A 19703-nucleotide genomic window follows, 5' to 3' on the forward strand; every position below is an offset into this window, starting at 1 on the left:
ACTCACAAACACAACCGCCTCTTTCTGCCGCCGCCCTCCCTTCTTGCATTCCCATAGAAACAGTCTGAACCCAGAGCAACAGACTTCCTCATCACCGTTCGCGCCCGATGGGATCGAGACCTTCCCGGGACTTAATTATCAGCCTGAATATGCAATGAGCTGCGGTGTGATTTGTCGATGCGCCGCAGTATGGCAAATCCCCCCGGCTATTACTGAGGTGTTTCACCCCGGCCCCTCAGCTGGCCAATTCATTAACTGTCTCATTTGAAGTCAAGAACGGCTGCTAGCAAACAGTCGAAGCACCATATGGTGACCCCAGAAATTACTCTGTTTCCTTGTGTAGATTGTTTTCACCAATATTGATCACAAGTTTTGACAGAATCCTATGAAATATAGGGAGATTTGTGCCTTTATATGGTAGCAGACAGTTTTAGATTAGGCAGTCTGATCAAAACTTAATTCACATGATATTGCATATCATATGTATCATATGTCAAATATTATGGGACCTTAATTTACCCATTACTTTGTTCACCCCATTTATATTGTTTGCTGAGTAGGCCTATGTCTTTTTTTAACATCACCCTGCTTCACATTCATACAATTCCACAGGCCAGACTAGGATCTGTTTGGCAGTAGTTATTACAGCCCCGCAACCATTTAGCGGGCTTATCGGATCATTGGGCAAAGACCCACTGCCAAAATCAAACCCCAGCCTAGCTAGTTATAGTCATTGATTGGGCTAATTTGGCTCCAGTATTGACTTGAGTGTGATAGTGTTATCGCTCGTTATCCAATGCCGGCGATGATGGTAATCTTTGTGGCCAGTGCTGTCATCACCTTCAGCAATGAATGCAGAAACCATAGCAAATCAATACAGTCAACGATCCAATGGACAAACAATGAGGGTGTAGAGACACACTCACACACACACACGCACACACACACACACAGACAGACATACCTCTCCCTTCTCAGGGATGTGTGTTTATAGGTGACGGGGCCAACAAATGGTCTATTTGTCCAGTAAACAAGAGAGTGTCATCGTGGGTCCTGAGGGAAATGTCAAGACGCTAGCAGGCTAACCTACCGCTGTGTGGGGATGCTAGCTCGCTAACAGCCTGTGGCTTAACAGCCTATTGGAAATCCATGCTCATTTATCCTGGCTATCACACTGCTAGCTTTAGCATGGTTAGCTGCGTCCGTCTCCATCCTGTTCATCATGTGTTAGCATGGCTAGCTGCCTTCAGCCATTTTCTTTGTGGTTTATGTTCACACTCTTTCTCCTTCATGTTTGTATATTGACCATGAATGCTTCCTATTTTAGCAGCTCCTTGCTAAAATAGGGAGCTGGGACAAAGGATTAGTTATTATTTATCGGCCTATAGCACTTTTCAAAGCACAGTTACAAAACACTTACAAATGATTAAAACAATGTATAATTGATAGTAAGCAATGACAGCAGGGTAAGAAATGTAAAAGCAAGCCAAGAAACACAAAAGTATCTGGAAAAGAGAGGACAAAAACAATTAAAAAGTTTGCAAGTGCTTTTTAAGTGTTCTGGGTTATGCATTATTGATTGGCAAATATACACATGCTCACACGACTGATCTCAATGCCATTCAGCGTCTCATCAGACCAAAGACTAGGAGCCCTGATGGCCAAGGCCTGATCGCCTCTATCTGTATAATGTGAGAAATTGTCAACACTTTTAATTTTGATTCCAGATGGAAGAAAAGAGAGTAATGAGTAAGATGATAAAGTAAAATGATTCTAATACCAAGTCCCCCAATCCCCCCCCCCCGCCCCACCAGGAGACCCCAGGCAGCCCGCTGGGACCCCAGCAGACGATGAACACCTCTCTGGACGACCACGAGCGCCGGATCTCCCACTCCCTGTACGGTGGCCTGGAGGGCCTGGACGACAACCTGATGCCCCGACAGGGCATGATGCCACGCACGATAGGTAAGACTGGCATGCTCTGTACCCATTCATATCTTCTCTTTGTCCTTATTCCTTTTGGCTTGTTGTCCTCCAAAAGACCCCGATCATCCTGGATCTTGCCTTGTTGGGATTTCTGTAAGAGATTTGTTTTTGCGTGACTGCGTTCTCAGCCCTGTGTGAAGACTTACTGGATCAGGGAATTGGTCTTTTCCAGTCTGATACCATACTAGGACATGTTGCCCTGTACAGTTTGTAAGACTGGTATACCCTTTGGCCATTCATATTATCATTATCACCATCATCGGCAGCATCTTCCTCCTCTTCTCCCTCTTCCTTTTCTTCTCACTAATTCATTCATAATCTTTCATAATCTTTCTCAAACTCTTCTCTCGAATCTCTCAAACTCTTTCATTTGGTTGGAGAAAAAAATATGGACATTTTGCAACTTTCAATTCCACAAGTAAGAGAGACTACGGCAAAAACGACTCAATTAGAGGAATAAGGGCAGACCTTTTCAAAAGACGTAACTAAAATCCACTCAAGTACAGCATTTACAGTAGCATGGAGGCTATTACTTTCCCTGCTGCTGCTGCGGTGTGTTTTCCTGGTGGGCTCTATGATCTAATCCTGCCAGGTTTTGTCAACACAGGATATGGTCTAACCGTGTCCTCTGCTCTGGGCTGCTGTCAAGACCCAGTGGCTTTTAATGTCTCGGAAAATGTCCGAGAGAAGACGGAAAAATGGCCCCACGATGATCTGTTGCCGCGGAAGCCCTGCTAGTGATTGATTCAGGGGTTTGTGTGTGTGTGTGTGTGTACAGTATAGCCAGCCATAATGTGCATCAGTGTGTGTAAGAGCTTGTGTGCATCTGTGTGCGTTCGCATGGCGTGTGGCACTTGAATGATTGATGGACAGGTGGTCCGAAGTGAGTAGATGTCAAAGGCCCAGGTAGCCAGATGTAGCTCACTGCTCAGCTTTCCTGTTCCGACTACAAGAATTATAATGAAAAAAATAAACAAGAAGTCCTCTCCACCTCTACCTTTTATCCTCAGCTGTTATTTCTTTGCCGACCATTTTTCGATCACCCCGCGATTATCCACGTGATTCAAGGATCTAGGGCTGTGCAAAAAAAATCGATACAGCTGAGTATTGCAATATTTTTTTCCATGATGCTGTATCGATTTTCCAGCCCCTTCATGTTATTCATGTTTTAAACGGATTTAAAATGTCCTTAAATTTCCCTCAAATCCCTTTGAATTAAATAGCTTTGACTCAATTTGTCCGCTGAGTTAATTATCAATATAATGTGATGTACATATTAGACTACCCAGGTGGTACACTGCAAGTTGTATTTTCAGCTCTATTTTTAAATTTTCAGTAAATTATATAGAGTATTGCAATGTATCGCAATGTATCGTGATACAATCGTATTGTGACCCATGTATCGTGATACGTATTGTATCGTGAGGTCCTTGCCAATACCCAGCCTTACAAGGATCACAGAAATGCTTTGATAGATTTCTTCTGTTGCCCTCATTGTAAGTTACTCTGAATAAGAATGTCAACTAAATACCCAAAATGTAAATGAAGTAAGAAGAAGGCACTTAAGCGGAAGAGTTTCAACAACTTTTCATCTATTTCTCACTTCAGCTCCTATCAACTGTACTTGATTTAATCAATGCAGCATAACGTGAAGGTGTGGACTCTCAGCTTTCCTCGGGTGCAAATTGGTCGTCATTGACACTGCCGCTACTGTAACCAAAACAAAAAAAACAAAAAAATCTCACTGACAGAGAAAGTGTTAATAGGTGAAGTACCACCATGCCCCGACAGCGACTGCGTTCATCCATGCTTAACAAACAGCGAAGGCTTGTAATGAGAGAGCGGGGGGGGGGGGGGGGGGGGGGAGTGAAGGCAGAGGGCAGACGGGGTGTGCAGCAGTTGTCTGCTCAACAGCAGAGTGAGACCGGCAAACAAGAAGATCACTGTCACTCGTGTTGACGTCTCTGTCTGCAGGTCCAAATAAGCCCAGAGTTTGTCGAGTCAAATTTATTCATAAGGCACATCTTAAAAAACGACTGGAGTTGATCAAAGTGATGCACAAAGTCAATAAATACATAAAGTCACAACATAGAATATCAACATAGGTAGGAAGGATGGTAGGGAAATAGATAGATAGATAGATAGATAGATAGATAGATAGATAGATAGATAGATAGATAGATAAAAAATGTTGCAGTGTTTACACAGTTCTCACTTCTTTGTATTTATTTTTAAACTGCAATGTCCACATTTTTCTATTTATTTTAAGTTATCTTTACTTATCTGTATATATATACATATTTTTTAACAGCAAAATCAAAATTTTTCTGTTTGTATTTTTAAGTTAATTTTACCTATTCTTATTTATATATTCTATTGCAATGTTGCAATGTTACACAGCTGTGGTTACACATTTCTTTATTCTACTATATCTTTACTTATTGTATGTACAGTTTTTTGTTTTTATTTCACACTTGCTTTGGCAATGTAAACATATGTTTCCCATGCCAATAAAGCCCCTTTGAATTGAATTGGATAGATAGATAGATAGATAGATAGATAGATAGATAGATAGATAGATAGATAGATAGATAGATAGACGTACACAGTCATTGACCTTAACAAGAATCAGATGGATTATAGAGACCCTGACCCTAATGCTCTTATATTTTAGTGCCAACATCTCTTGTCCTTCCAGGATTAAAGAGTCACTGTTTGCCTCCTGATGCATCAAATACTGTTCTCTGCTGCACTTTGATCCTCCGTCACGTGCGTCCTACTTTCTTTGTGTTCATTTTAAATTGACACGGCTGCACAAAGGGAAATGTAGATGTCAGAGCGGAGTCAGCTTTGCCCATTTCTCCTAATGGACGGGACATCAGACGCAAGAAACCTCGGAGGCTGGCCTGTGGAGGGATGTACGCTGTGTAATTACTAACTTTTGCAGACAGATGAGACATTTCCCTGCTTATTAAACACTTAATCAGCCCACTGAAGTATTTTTTTCTGACCACCTAAGGGGAAATTTCAACCCCAAGATGTCATGTAAAAATATTTTGGACCGGCTTCCACGCATGCGGTTTCTGAATGGATTTAAATCAGCATCATTTTACAGAAGTAAAAAATGTTGCCCTCGGAGCGGAGTCCTCTAAGCCCGTTTTTCCATGTGCTTGGCTGACCTCGAGATGTCAGAGCGGCGCTTATGTAGAACATCGCTCTGCGGCTTTGTGTCAGAGTAAGATTGGGGAGGTAGGAAAAGGATTAAAGCCTTATCCAAACCGTTGTTTAATTTGCCACTGTTGGCTAACCGCAAAGGATAAAGGCCAGCGAGCTAAATGGTTAAGAAGCTGTTAGACTTTGCTCGCTGCCTCCCTCCCCTGTTCTCTCTTCAGTTAGAAGTCTTTGAAGGTGTTTTTACGTTAGAAATTCAAGTTTCATTCCAACATGGGATCCCCCCCAATCGAAAAATGAGACATCTACTCACACACTACACTGCTAAAAACATCATTTAGTCTCATATCCAACCTTCAAATCTTCTTTTTCTTAAAACAAGAGAAACATCCTGCCAGTGAGTTGAGATAACTCCACTTGTTTCCAATGCAGCTTCACTTGTTTCAGTAATTTTCTAGAAATGAGTGTCAGTATGTTGAAACAAGTCAGAAGGCAAAATCACTGCACTACTAGCAGGAAAATGACACTTGATTCTACAACATTTTTTGAAACAATTTGATTTGCATTGGAAACAAGTGACATTATCTAACCTCGCTGGCATATTTTTTCCACTTTAAAATAAAAAAAAAAAGATTTTAGGACTCAGTAATGTCAATAATTCTGATGTGTACAACAAATTTGCTGGTATGAAGGTATAACTCGCCTATAGGTTGTTATTGAATTATCTTATTTGATATGAAATGTATTTTTGACAATATAATAACAATAATCGACCAATGAACATCAGTTAAGGCTTCTTTTTCCTCTCCCAAAGTACTCGTGGCATTTTGAAGTGTAATTGCTTGCTCTCAACTTCAAATTATCATAAAAGACTGTGAAGGCTAATTTATTTTGGCTGACCTACTTAATAATCATCTATTTGGTGATTCACCAACTGGTTTGAATCTGTGGACTCTGGCTGGGAAAATCTGGGCTGAAGAGGTGAATCTAACTTTCTCTTTCGGGGGCAGGGAGTTTTCTTGGTGGTTCCGGACTCTTGAACGGTAGTGTAGGCTACTTGTACCTGTATCTCCATTTTATTGCTTTTTTGTGTTTTGGTGCACACTTTTATTTAAAGTTCCATCTATTTTTAATTGTATCTCTGTTTGTTTGTTTGTTTTCTTTTAGTTGTACCTGTTTATCTCTTGTATTATCCTTTTATTCCTATTTTTCATAATTTTTATTCCTATTTTCTATTATATACAGTACCGTGCAAAAGTCTTAGGCACCCTAGATTTTTTTTATATAAATTTCTTAGAAGTCTTAGATGTTTATTTGTTTTCTGCATTAGTGTGTGAGTAGACTACTGTTTATTGTAAATTTTTGATATTCAGAAACTTTTCATTCTTCGCTTTCTGGATTTCTTTGACATATGCCTAAGACTTTTTGCACAGTACTGTATATATTTTTTATTTTTTTATTTTTCTATCATTCATTGTGGTAGTTTCACATCACTGCTCTTGGGTGTTATTGTATGTAAAGCACTTTGTAAACATTGTTTTTAGAAAAGTGCTATACAAATAAAGTTATTATTGTTATTATTATTATTATTATTAACAACTGTTGAGGAGCTCTTGTGCAAAACGTTCAACTGCTGCAGTGGAGCTGCTCAGCGGCCGACAGTAGAAGACTGTAGTTGTACTGGGCAGCTCCCAGATGTGAATGTGTGTAACTGTGTGAACGTGAAGCAGAGCGTTGTGTGCTCAGGAAGCCTCCCACTGAAAAATAAAGTTGGGGGGGGGGGGGGGGGGGCTTTCACAGTGACTTGGAGTAAGTCTGTACGCTCGTAGTGAGAGAGCCACAAAACATAAATCATGCATCAGGCTTTCTTAGAAGACAACATCGTTCTCCCCCGTTCAGAACGTATCAGCTCCCTTTTGGCCCGCACACACTCTTCAGATCACCGGCTGGCTCTCTGTGCTCTCCAATACCGCCGAGATGCCAGGGATAAGAGGAGCGGCTTAATTATTCCTTCAGGCCAATAGCTTTCAAAACCAGAGCACTCTTGGCAATACCCTCCTCACTAATTATGCAAATCGACCGAGACGAGACAAAATAAAAAAGAGGAAAAAAAAAAAAAAAATCTCCTCTGCCTGTCCTTCGCCCTACTATTCTCACCTCACGCTATCTCCATTTTCATCTCGGCAATCTTTTCTCCCCACCTCTCGGCCCCCTTCGCCCCCCTTCGCCCCCTCAGGTATTCGTCGGTTTCGCACAAAAACTCTCTGATAAAAAAGCCTTTTCCCGGAAAAATCTGAAAAGAAACGGCGGCTTATTGTTCCGCCCGCGACGCTATCAGAGTCTCTTACAGCCACTCGCAAAAGACGATGTAGCCTATATATTTATTCGCTCGGTCCTCAGGTGATTTCGGGGCGTGAGGCTCGGCCACACGGCAGTGCTATTGTTGCGGGCGGATGGCTTGCCCTTGGGTGCTGGCACTAAAACAAAGAGGCTTTTTTTTTTTTTTTTTTTTTTTTTACCAGGCTAGTGAGTTGACAGATTCATTGGTTTTCTGCTCGGTAGCTGCCAGTTGATTGTACTGCAGTGATTCAAACTGTGACATTGATGGGATTCTCAGTGTCGCGCATTGGACTGCTTAGGGAAATGGGATTAAGTGGTTCTGTGTGTGTGTGTGTGTGTGTGTGGACACGTTTGTGTGTATGTGAGCGTGTGTGTGTGTGTGTGTGTGTGTGGTCTGAGAGAGAGAAGTGGCCATACTGTGTTAGAGGACTCACCCAGACTCCCAAATTCGCAGCAAATAACAAACACACACAGCAGGGGGGGGGCAGAAGTAGCACAGACACACACACACACACACACACACACACACACACACACACACTCACACCACTGTAACTGCCGTTGTTAATGCAGTACAGGTTTAACTGTGTTCTGGACACACGCTCACACAAACATGCAGAGGTAATCAAACACAGTTGCTCTCCTCGCGTGCGTGCACACACAAACATGCAGGATGTATTTTTGGATACTCCTTTTTTCTCTGGTGTGCATGCACATACACACACACACACACACACACACACACACACACACATACACACAAATGAAGTAAGAGACTCAAACACTCTCTCTCTCTCTCTCTCTCTCTCTCTCTCTCCTTCTCTCTTTCTCTCCCTGCTAATTGAATGCTGCTAATTGAAAAAATGCAGCCTAAGTCTTGATAGAAAATGAGATTGGCTCACTGTTTTAAAAGCGCATTGCATTTTACAACAATGATGAGAACACACTTGGCAGCACAAGCCACACTGCTACAGCATGTTCTGAAGTGGGAACAAAAGAACTCTAACAAGTTACTTCTAATAAAGAGCAACTTTGTAATTAAGTAATTAGTTACCTTTTAAGGCGAGTCGTGAAGTAAAGTAACTTTCCGCAACACTGCCCAACACCCTCACACATTCACACCACTCATTCCCCCCCCTTTTTTTCTCTATTCAGCTCCATTTAGATCAGGTCAGCCTCCCCGCCATTCACCCCTCGCCGGCTGGAAGCGGGGCTGCCCAGTAGCACATTGATCCCCACTATGCATGGATATGAGAAACAAACACCAGGCCTGGCTCAAAGCCGCAGGTCCGCCGGTTTAAAGCCCGAACGCTTTCTAAAGACAAACAAACTTTTCCCCCGAGCTCAGTACACAAGGCTTTTATGAAGCATTGAAGCTGCCCTTCTTTTGATGCGGAGAACACCCCCCCCCCCCCCCATGCTCAATTCCAAAATACAGATTAAAGACAAAGTCATGCGGCGCATATCAATGGGAGTTCTTAAGCCTCGCTTTTCACAAGCAGAGAAAGGGGACTATTTTATTTTTTCGCTTCGGCACAGGGAAGTTTTTATCTTTTATTTGCGAGGGCGCAGCTTGAATTAATCATAGTGTTTTGACATAGCAACGCCATTGTGCCCGCTGCCAAACTCCGCTTGGTATAAGCTGATTAGCCAGGAGCAGTTTCACTCTGCTTTTAAACTTGAAAATATGTTTTGTGGTTAAAAAAGTTACCCTGCATGTTTTTTTTTTTTTTTTTTTTTTTTTTTTGGAAACTTGTTTTCTTGTAGAGCCGGCCCATTAAACAGTACAGACTCAACTGCAGACTCACGGTTGATACAGCAGTTGCCTCTTTGCACAAATAAATTCATTCCCGAGGGTGCAGTGCAGAGCGGAGCAACTGGCCAGCTTTTACAAGGCTTTGCAAGTGTTTTTTTTTTTTTTCCATGTGCTTGATATTATTTTCGGGGGTCTTTTCAGTACTTGTAAATCAAACAAGTAAACAGCATTTTTTTCTTTCAGACCTCAATCATATAATCTCATTTTACCATATCTGAATCCTTCAAATTAAGAGTCTTGAAAGGCCATGTCAGGTTTTGGAGATGAGCGATGTGTTTGTTTCCAGTCATGTGTAGATTTATCAGTAAGACAGTAGAGGCCAGAGGTGGAAAGTAACTAAGTACATTTACTCAAATACTGTACTTAAGTACAATTTTGAGGTACTTGTACTTTACTTGAGTATTACCATTTTATGCTACTTTATACTTCTACTCCACTAAATTTCAGAGGGAAATATTGTACTTTTTACTCCACTACCTTTATTTGATAACTTAAGTTACTAGTTACTTTGCAGATTCAGATTATTAATACAAAATATAATCAACTAATAAATTGTGATGTATTATTATAGATTGCTGTAAGCTACCCAGCAGTATATAAAGTAGTGGAAATCAGCCCCACCTTTTCCAGCTGACACTTTAAAGTGATGCTTACACATTAATGCATCAATAATTATAATTCAATAATATAATATATACTGTATTATTCTGAAATGGGCCATTCTGCATAATGAGTACTTTTACTTTTGTTGCTTTAAGTACATTTTGATGCTAATACTTTTGTACTTTTACTTAAGCAACATTTTGAATGCAGGACTTTTACTTGTAACAGAGTATTTTTATACTGTGGTATTTCTACTTTTACTTAAGTAAAAGACCTGAGTATTTCTTCCACCACTGGTAGAGGCTGTGTGCTCCTCGCTGAGGGATCACACCCATACTCAGAGTGACATCGAATACCACTTGCAACTACATTTGCTGCTCAATTAACGGCGAACACACTTGTATGTCAGCGTGATTTCTGCTGTCTCTCATTCTCATAATGAGAGGTGATGCTCCGTCCAGGTTCCTTCCTACGCAGGTGTGGGAAAGAGCAGAGAAAACTGTTCAGTCCTCTATGTATGACTCATATTTTATGTAGCTGTAGATGCACTATCATTTGACACATTGTGATGCTGGTTGTTATGCAGAATAATCTCTAGCTATAGAGTGATATGAGAAGAGTTAAGAAACAAAAGGAATAATCCACCATTGAATTCTCTTACACTTAGATCTCATCAGTCTGTGGCGTTTAATCCGTTCCAGGAGTTATTTTTCTGATGAAAGTGTTATAATTCACCAGTTTCCCTCAACCTGCTACTTCTACATCACATTTCCCACAATGCCTTTCGACAACCCCCGGAGAACGGGTGTGAGCTTGGTGCATTCAGCTGTTGGTTATTCGAGTAAGTGGAGAGAGCAATTGCGATGACAGTATAGTAACAGCAAGAGAGCGAGTTTCTCCAGCTGAGAAAAAGCGAGAGCTGCGCCCCTTACTCAGAACACAGCATGTCCTGTGGCTGCATTGCATTCTGGTCTATTGAGGCTTCTATGAGTAGAGAAATTGTCTGCCTCGTGATGTCACTTCATCTACGTTTGGGCAGTTATCTGCAGGAATAAGAAAAATACACCACCAAACAACAAAATAGACCTAGAAATGCATCACAAATAGCTGTTTTTTATGTTTGTTGTGAATTGTTTAATTTAAGCAATTAAATAAGGCAATTAATGTTTAGTTTAACTTGTATATATATATATAAAAAATGTAAAAGACGTACTATTTTCAGTTATAGTATTTACCGTAAATGTAAATGAAAACCTGGTAATGATGACTATTCAATGTTACTATGGATTTATTTACTTTGAAATGCCTTGTTCAAGCTATAGACAGATGCTTTTATTTTGAAGTTTCAAGGAAGTAGCTGCCCTAGTTTTGTCGCTCGCTTGTGTATTCAAGGTCGGATGCAAGGTCGGCTGTTTCTCCCCTTTCATTAAAACTGCAGTATGAAGGAGAATAAATGTTCAGTTTGAACAAAACCCGTTCTGGTCATTAAGATGAAGCTTCCACTATACAACAATGTTAAAGTGTTTTCTGGTGGAAAATAACTGAATTTTGACATGGAAAATGTTCAAGAACCAGTCATATTTCACATAAACTGTTCCTGGGATGGCAATAGCCTAGAGAGGTTGGAGGAATGGGCTTCTGACTGGAAGGTCTCCAGTTTGAATCCCTAGACTGGCTGGGAAATTTTAGTTGTCGGAAAATGAACGAGTAGCACTCTGCCTTCGCTCAGGAACATCAAGGTGCCCGAGAGCAAGACACTTAGCCCCCGTCTGCTCCACTGGAGCTGCTCAGCACTAAACTGAGGCTGTACTTGGCAGCTCCCAGGTGAACATGTGAAAACTGTGTGAATATGGAGGAAAAAAGCATACGGGCGCTGTGGACTTTCCCCCGGATAAATAAAGATTAAAGAAATATATTGGTGTGGTACGGTGTCTCCAAAATATCAACTTTTCAGGAGCTAAGAAAGAATTGTTTTCAGCTAGACCATCATGTCTGTCTTGTTTTGTTGATGTTTGTTTGCTGGCTTGTTTAGTCTGTTTTGTTTTGTTGTGTTTTCTTGTCTTATGGATGTTATGTTTTTATGAGCGCACTGCAGCAAATTCCAAGCAACTGCCTAGTTGATATAGCAATAAAGTAAAGTATTAATTTTTGAGTTATTGGATTTTGAAAAGGTTTCATAGGACCGACTTTAACGTCAACTTTCAATTTTCAACTTTATTTGTCCCCGGTGGGCAATTGGTTTTGCAGCAAGACATACAAGACAGACATAGATACAAAACTATAAAGTACGAAACACCTGCGTAGGGCACATCGAACAACAGTGGTCCCAGGCTGACCTTCCCAATCAAAGAAGTGCATACAAAAATAAAGTGCCAAAGTGCTTACGCAATAAAACACGAATAAAGTGCTGAATTCCGGGAAATCAGTTACAAGATCAACATGTCACCAATATAAATACAACATGAAAATGTAAATGCAATACAACAGCCTTATGTAAACAACATAACCGACAATGTCATCATAGGGCTGGGTGATAATTCAGTATTATGGTTTATCGTCTTTCAGTGGAATCATATAGTGATGATATGAAGATCTTTTGATATCATGACACACATTTCTGCTGTCTGAATTGATGATGACAAGCAAATTTTACTTAAAAACTCTCATAAAATGAGGTATGGTAGGAATATTATTTGAATATTTCTGTTTTGTTTGACATCACACCTAACATTACCATACGGTTCAATGAGATGAACATTCATTTGATTATTTAACATGATTTTGCATACATGAACCATATCGTGATATATATTGATATCGAGAAAAATCCTTATGATTATCATGATATTGATTTCAATCATATCGCCCAGCCCTATGTCATCATAAACAAAATAAAATCGACATAGTTAGCCAAGGGTGGTACACATTTCTCAACCCATAGAGGAGCATGGGATCCTGTAATTGAAGTTAAAACATGAAAATCAGTTACAGGGTTTTCTCAGGACGACAGTGATAATGTACAGTGTATGTAACCGCCCGCCATCTTGTCTCCTCCAGGAAACTACCAGCTGTCCCCGACCGTCAACATGCCGCAGGACGACACCGTCATCATCGAGGACGACCGGCCGCCGCTCCTCCCGCCCCACCTCTCCGACCAGTCGTCCTCCAGTTCCCATGACGACGTGGGCTTCGCCGCCGAGCTGACGCCGCCCTGGGCCAAAGAGCAGCCCGCTCACAACGAGAGGTGGGCACAACTTTTTCTTTTTCTTTTTCTTTTTTTCTCTCCCCTCTTTGTCTTTTTTTTTTTTTCCCGCCTTCCTTCACGTTCTCATTTTTTCTCGTCTTTCAGTAGCTTGTCAAACACTGTGTAAGCACTTCAGCTCTGTGGAAAAAAAAATAGTTCCGTGTATAGTTTCTGTTTGAGGGTCAGTTTTGACATTCCTTTTGAAATTCTAGCTCCACGTTTGACTAGTTCCTTCATCGCACCACTCACTGTTTTTTTTTTTTACTGTTGCTTCAAGTTAGGTCTTAGATTTGGGAGAAGACGATAAGCCTAGAATTAACTGTATTACACATACATTTATTCTGTTTATTCTGAATTTCACATCCTAAGATCCTGAAATTTGCACAAGGTCGGCTTCTCCTCCATTTTGTGTGTGTGTGTGTGTGTGTGTGTGTGCGCATCTGTGTGTGTGTTATTTTTTTCTGATTGCCCTCTGATTGTAAGCAGGCACTCACTGGGGCAGCCCTCTCCTACTGGCCACTTCACCTGATGTGAAGGACCCCCGTTCTGACCTGGTGCTGATGAGGCTCTGTCAGAGTCCTCATCCCTGAGAGAGAGAGAGAGAGAGACAGAGAGAGAGAGAGAGAGAGAGAGACAGAGAGACAGAGAGACAGAGAGAGAGAGAGAGACAGAGAGAGAGAGAGAGAGAGAGAGAGAGATAGAGAGAGAGAGATAGAGTGTCTGCATTCTGAGCATATGTTTGTTTACATGTGCTTGTATGTGCATTTGTATAATGACTGAGTGTGTGTGTCTGTGTGTGTGTGTATAAAGACTGTGTGTGTGTGTGTGCGTGCATTTCAGGCTTCCCACTAGGAATTCCCGGAATATCACTGAATTTTGAGAAGTGAATTCCAGACAGGGAAATTTGCTAAATTCTCTCAGGGAATTTCTGGATTTTTTTTTTTTACAAATGGGTCACTTAACAGAAAAATAAATTGTACTTCATGATTTGTTTCTCACATTCCTTGCATTAGCTGGGTGGTTTCAAGCCCCACTGCTAGTCCACGCTGTAGTGGAAACCAGACTGTTTACCAATTTAGAACGTTTCACAGCCGAAAAACAACAATAACAAACCAGGAAGCAAGAACATTGCTTCCAGGAAAGTCGTGCAATAGTCATGGAATATTACATCAGGGCCACATTGTGAACCCTGCCAATTGTATACGAATGTGTTTGATGAATGTGCGTGTGTGAGTATATTTGTGTAAGGACTTTGTGTGTGTGTGTGTGTGTGTGTGGGTCTGTCCGTTTGTGTAAGGACTTTGTGAGAGTGTGTGTGTGTGTGTGTGTGTGTCAGTGATTAGGAGGAGGGCCAGGCTCCTGTAATCATCAGTGTGTTTCTGGAGTGCAGCGGCAGTGGGCTGATTTGAACCCATCCAGCTCTGTGATGAGAGTCTCTCTCTCTCTCTCTCTCTCTCTCTCTCTCTCTCTCTCTCTCTCTCTCTCTCTCTCTCTCTGTGTCTCTGTCTCTCTCTGTTTATGTTTGGGCCTAATTGTCATTTTCTCTCTTGCTCGCTCTCTTTCTTTTTTTTTTCTCCCCCCTCCGTCTCCTTTTCATTTCATCATGCGATTTTTCTCTCGTTTCTTTCCCTGATTGCTCTTTTCATCATCTTCTTCCGTTCCTCTCTCGTTTGATTCTCTTCTCTCTCTCTCCTCTTGCTCTTATTCGTCCCACGCCCACTCGTCTGTCTCTCTATCACTCCATCATTTTCCTTTTCCTTCCCTCCTCCTCTCCTTTTTCTGTTATTTCTATCACTTTCTCTCCCTATTTAACATCCATAATAACTAATCCTCCTTATTTCCCTCTCCTTCTCTTTTTCTTTTCACTCGTTTCTACACTTATCTCTCCTTCTCCCACTTTTCCCTTCCTTCCATCCCTCTCTCATCCCTCCATCCCTCTCTCATCTCCTTCACCTTTCCCTTCTTTTCCTTCTTTCCTCCCTCATCTCTCTCTCCTCCCTACCTCCTTTTCTGCCACCTTCTCTCTCTCTCTCTCTTTGGCTCCCTCTTCTCCCTCCATCTTTGCTCTCACTGCCACTTTTCTACCCATCCTTCTCCCACTTTCTTCTTCCTTGCATCCTCCCCTCATCCCTCCATCCCTTCCTTTCCTTCCCCTTTCATCCCCCTCATTTCCTTCCCCTCGATCATCCTTTGCTCCATCCCTCTCATATTATTCCTCCATCCCTCATCTCCTTTCCTTTTCCCTTCCCTACCCTCCTTATCTCCCTCTCCTTCCCTTGTTCTCATTCAACTCTCTTTCCCTCCCCTCTCCCACCCCTCTCCTCCTCTCTTTGTCTTTCCGCCATCCCTCCATCCAGCTCTCTGAGTCCAGACGAGACGGATCCAGACGGCACTTTCCAGAGGGAAGGCTTCGGACGGCAGAGCATGTCGGAGAAACGCACCAAGCAGTTCGGAGACGCCGCCCAGCTCGAGATCATCAAGACACGCAAGTCCAAGAGCATGGACCTAGGTACAGCGATAAAACCTCTGTTGGGGTTAATCATTACATTTCTGGTCTCCCCAAGTCCAAGAGCGTGGAACGAGGTATAACGCGAAAACCTCCATTCACCTTCAGTCACTGGGTTTACTCATTAGATCTAGTACATCTCAATTTTAACATGTAGATAGGAAGTATTGTCTCCCCAAGTCCAAGAACACGAGTCTAGCTCCAACAATAAAACCTTCCACCGTCTAGCATTGAGTCAATTCATAATATATCTGTTATCTATCAATTGCATATCAATTTTATCATGTTTAGATTAGATATATTTTAATATTGTCTCCTCCAATCCAGCAGCAGAGGTACAGCGCTTCTCCATCTGCCTTCACTGATTGGGTTTTTTATCCATTACATCCCCGCTTATCTCACAATAACATATCAAATTTAAGATGTAAAGATGCAATATATTTTATAATAAAGTTGTCCTCCAATGTCCCGACGTCTCTTCCTGTCAGCCGCCTTTGCTGATTGGGTTCATTCAGTTACAGCTGTATCCATATCAATTGCGGGATGCTAAGATATGATCTATTTTAATATAATTTTGTCTCCCCAATTCCACCCAGGCACAATATTCACCCCGCAGTGACATTCATTGTTCTGACTTATTCATTATTTTCCTACTCAGTTTTACAATGTTTAAGATAAAGTGCCAGACAGTTTAATATGAGGGTGCCTTTCCAAAGTCCCAGGACATAAGTATAAAATAAGTATAATACTTTCCCTCAACCAATATGATATGAATAATAATCACTCAAGTTTTATCACCTCAGGAATCAGGGGATCACAAAATCTATCCTCAGAATCGGGTCAAATAGAGTAACAAATAATTCGCTTTTTTATTTAACTTGCTAGAAGTATGAGATGGGTTGGTTTAACTTTATCAAAACGCTTTCATATAGGGATGGGACGATATATCGCAATTCAATATATCACGATACAAAAATGTGACAATATATATATCGTGGGACAGAAAAATGATTTGCGATATTTTGTTATGCTGTAGTCCAACGCAGTTTCACAATCTCTCCGTCTAAATTATATTATTTGCACTTTGTAATGACATTTTTAAAATGTTGTTTACATTCTAGCAAGCTGCATTGAATTGTGAACCACATATCACGTATCAAATCATATCGTGACATAAGCATATCGTCCCATCCCTGCTTTCATGTGATTGCACTCATTCTATTGATCTATGTGACAAACTCCACCCATCTGGTACCTCATGCAGGGTAAAACAAAAGCTATTAATTATTTACAATTACCATTTGGACTCCTGGTGTTTTTCCCTCCAGGTTTTTTCATAGTTAATACTTAATTCCTCCATAACTCAGTCTTTTGCCGTAGGTATGGTTTGCACATTCGGGATATTTCTGTCGACTCAGTTGATAAACCAAGCACACCTCAACTGTTTCAAACTATTCCAGCGAATATTCCAACGAAATCAAGTCTGGCGTAACCTTGAACACATGCCCCCCCCTGCACGCCTCTAATGTTTCAAACATGTGCCTTGTATTCAAATGTATTCCACCCTCTCGCCTTTCTGTATGAAAACAGACTCCGCATCTCTCACCAAAGTCAAGAACTTCACCGTGTTGATTCACCTTGAAATGGCTTGGAGCAGATGCTGATTGCTTTGGCTGCAACAGTCTCTCCGCTCACTCTCTCTATAATCATATCTAATCTTCCCGACCGGATTGCCGCTCTGTGCCGTGTTGATATCACAACATGTCTGATTGCTATCCTCAAACCCTCTTTTCATCCCCCCCTCCTCCCCCCTCCCTCCTTGTCTCGCATGGCGTCCGATCCTAATTGAGATGAAGCTGTTGTGATGTTGGTAGCGCTGCCTGGATGTCGCATGTGGAATGTCAAGAGCACTAACTTAACCCCAAAAATGTTTGTTACCCCCCCCCCCCCTCCCTCTCCCCTTTTTCCTTCCCCTCCCTTTAACAGTAGCCGACGAGATTAACCTCACCCCTCGTCCCGAGACCAACACAGGTAAGGACCAGTGCACCGAAAAGGTAGAATGGAAAACCTCCCTCCATCTCCATATCCATCTCCATCTCCATCTCCATCACCATCCGCTCTCACAGTGCATATCAAAGGCCTGGAACCTGGGGGGGGTATAGGTGGTATTTGAATGAGCTTATGAGATCTGACTTGCACTAAAAGTAAATTACAGTTTTATGACATTATACCATGTGATATTTCATTATCTGATCACATGCAGCACATTATTTACCAAAAGCTTGGCTGTTCTCCCAATAAATGTCAAATTTGCAAAGGAGATGGTGTACAGAAGCCTGCTTCCATTTTGAAATAGGTTATCCTTCGCCTCCGGCATCTTTCTAAGTAACCAAAAGTGTAGAGTAGTCCCACTTATCTATTGCAAATTACATGCAGAAAATCCATTTACATACTCACCAATATTCAAGCAACAAGATTGTCAGTATTTTTCGCTTTCTTGGTCAAAACCTACTCATGCCCCTCTGGCTCCAAGTCCTAAATATCATCTCAGTTCTCAAGTCTTTGCTGTCCATCTTTGTCTTCCTTTTACTCTTTGCATCTTAAGATTCGAACAAGATGTGTTGATTTGACGACATGTTATTTTGCACACCGTCTGTGGAAGGCTAGGAGCTGCAGCGGTAAGGCAGAATGAGAATCTGTTTTCTCGCCAAGAACTATAAACGAACTAGAACTCGTCTCGGTGGCCTTGGAGCAGAGATATATTGACAACTAAAATGGAAACACTATATAGTGCAAGACGACAGACATTAGACTGTACACATCGCTCTGCAGATATATCTTCAGCTGGCATTCTCGCAGATTACACTTCAAAAGTTTCAGCCGCCGCCCTTTTTTTTTACTCATTTGTGTAGTATCCCATGTATTCGGTGTTTTGCTCACTCTTGACAAGACAAATGTGTCAGTCTGCAGATTGAAGACTTGCAGTGCTTGCGACAGTTTGAGGTCGCTGCTGAACATGGTTGAGAAGCGTGGGGGAGGGGGGGGGGGGGAGTACAGATTTGATTTTCCTCCTTTTGCGTCAGATGCGGCTGTAGCGCTAATTGTTTTGTGTGAGCGTGTGTGTCAAGAGTGTGTGTTTGCGAGCGTGTGTGTGTGTGTGTTCATGTGTGTGAGGGGAGGGAGAGCAGAGAAAGCACTCTGTCCTTGGCTAAGGCAGCGAGCTGACAGCGAGTCATCCGTCATTGTCAAGTCTTGTGTGTTTTCACTGTCACCTCGACTGAATAGAAGGCCTGCTTCTGAAATCAGCGACTTAGCCGACAGAATGGATCCCGCTGAAAGAAGGAGTGGAGAGAAAGACGCAGAGAGAGAGAGAGAGAGAGAGATGAGAGAGTTTGAGAGTAGAGCTGTCTTGGGGCAGTTTGTAGTAACTCTTCAAAGTTTAGCTGTGAACGCTCACTCAATATTAAAGAGTAAAAACTGAGACACACAGAGGAAAGGAGGAATAAAAGAGGATAGGGTTATATTCTTGTGGAAAAGCACACATAAACAAGACTGAATGTGCCATCAATGTACCTTTTTTTTTTTTTTTTGGAGATAGCTGAATCGCTACTTTATACTTTTCTCGAAACCTCTAAACAACAGTGTGTGGGCAACCATGAGATAGAAAGGAAATTGTTTCAAACTTTTTGGGCAGGTTATGATATCATGACTCAGCGAGGAAGAGATCATGAGTAGGTGATAAAATTTTAAAATGTTTCTCAGACAAATGGTGGCAGCAGATGAGTCAGCTGCACCGTTGCACAATCTGAAAACAACTGCAAAAAAAACAACGACTCTGCATGTCATTTAATCTTGCACTGAGTCCTTAAAATCTAACTTTCCTTAAAGGGGCAATAAGTAAGATTTTCACTGCCCTATAACACAAATTGACCATAATATGTGGAGAGGTGATGGGGTTGTTGATCAATACTAATGACTCAACAATTACTTCACCAGGTGCTGAGATTTCTGGCTTTCAAAACTTATTTCCACTTGAG

General features: G+C 41.6%; 1 protein-coding gene across 1 annotated transcript in view; it reads left to right on the forward strand.

Annotated features, from left to right (window-relative positions):
- The window catches only part of pard3ab (par-3 family cell polarity regulator alpha, b), a gene marked incomplete at its 5' end in the record, with an annotated part of 78845 nt that overhangs the window by 31440 nt on the left and 27702 nt on the right, over positions 1-19703 (forward strand). Inside the window, 4 exons of the mRNA XM_071514345.1 lie at positions 1815-1965; positions 12974-13160; positions 15518-15669; positions 17653-17697. Coding sequence (XP_071370446.1) covers positions 1815-1965; positions 12974-13160; positions 15518-15669; positions 17653-17697 — 535 coding nt within the window. The remainder of the gene's footprint in view (positions 1-1814; positions 1966-12973; positions 13161-15517; positions 15670-17652; positions 17698-19703) is intronic.

The sequence above is a fragment of the Centroberyx affinis genome, unplaced genomic scaffold, assembly GCF_046629955.1.
Source record: "Centroberyx affinis isolate AG114_WGS23_722 - 3 ecotype Tasmania unplaced genomic scaffold, CSIRO-AGI_Caff_v1 ptg008537l_1, whole genome shotgun sequence".
Classification (NCBI taxonomy): domain Eukaryota; kingdom Metazoa; phylum Chordata; class Actinopteri; order Beryciformes; family Berycidae; genus Centroberyx; species Centroberyx affinis.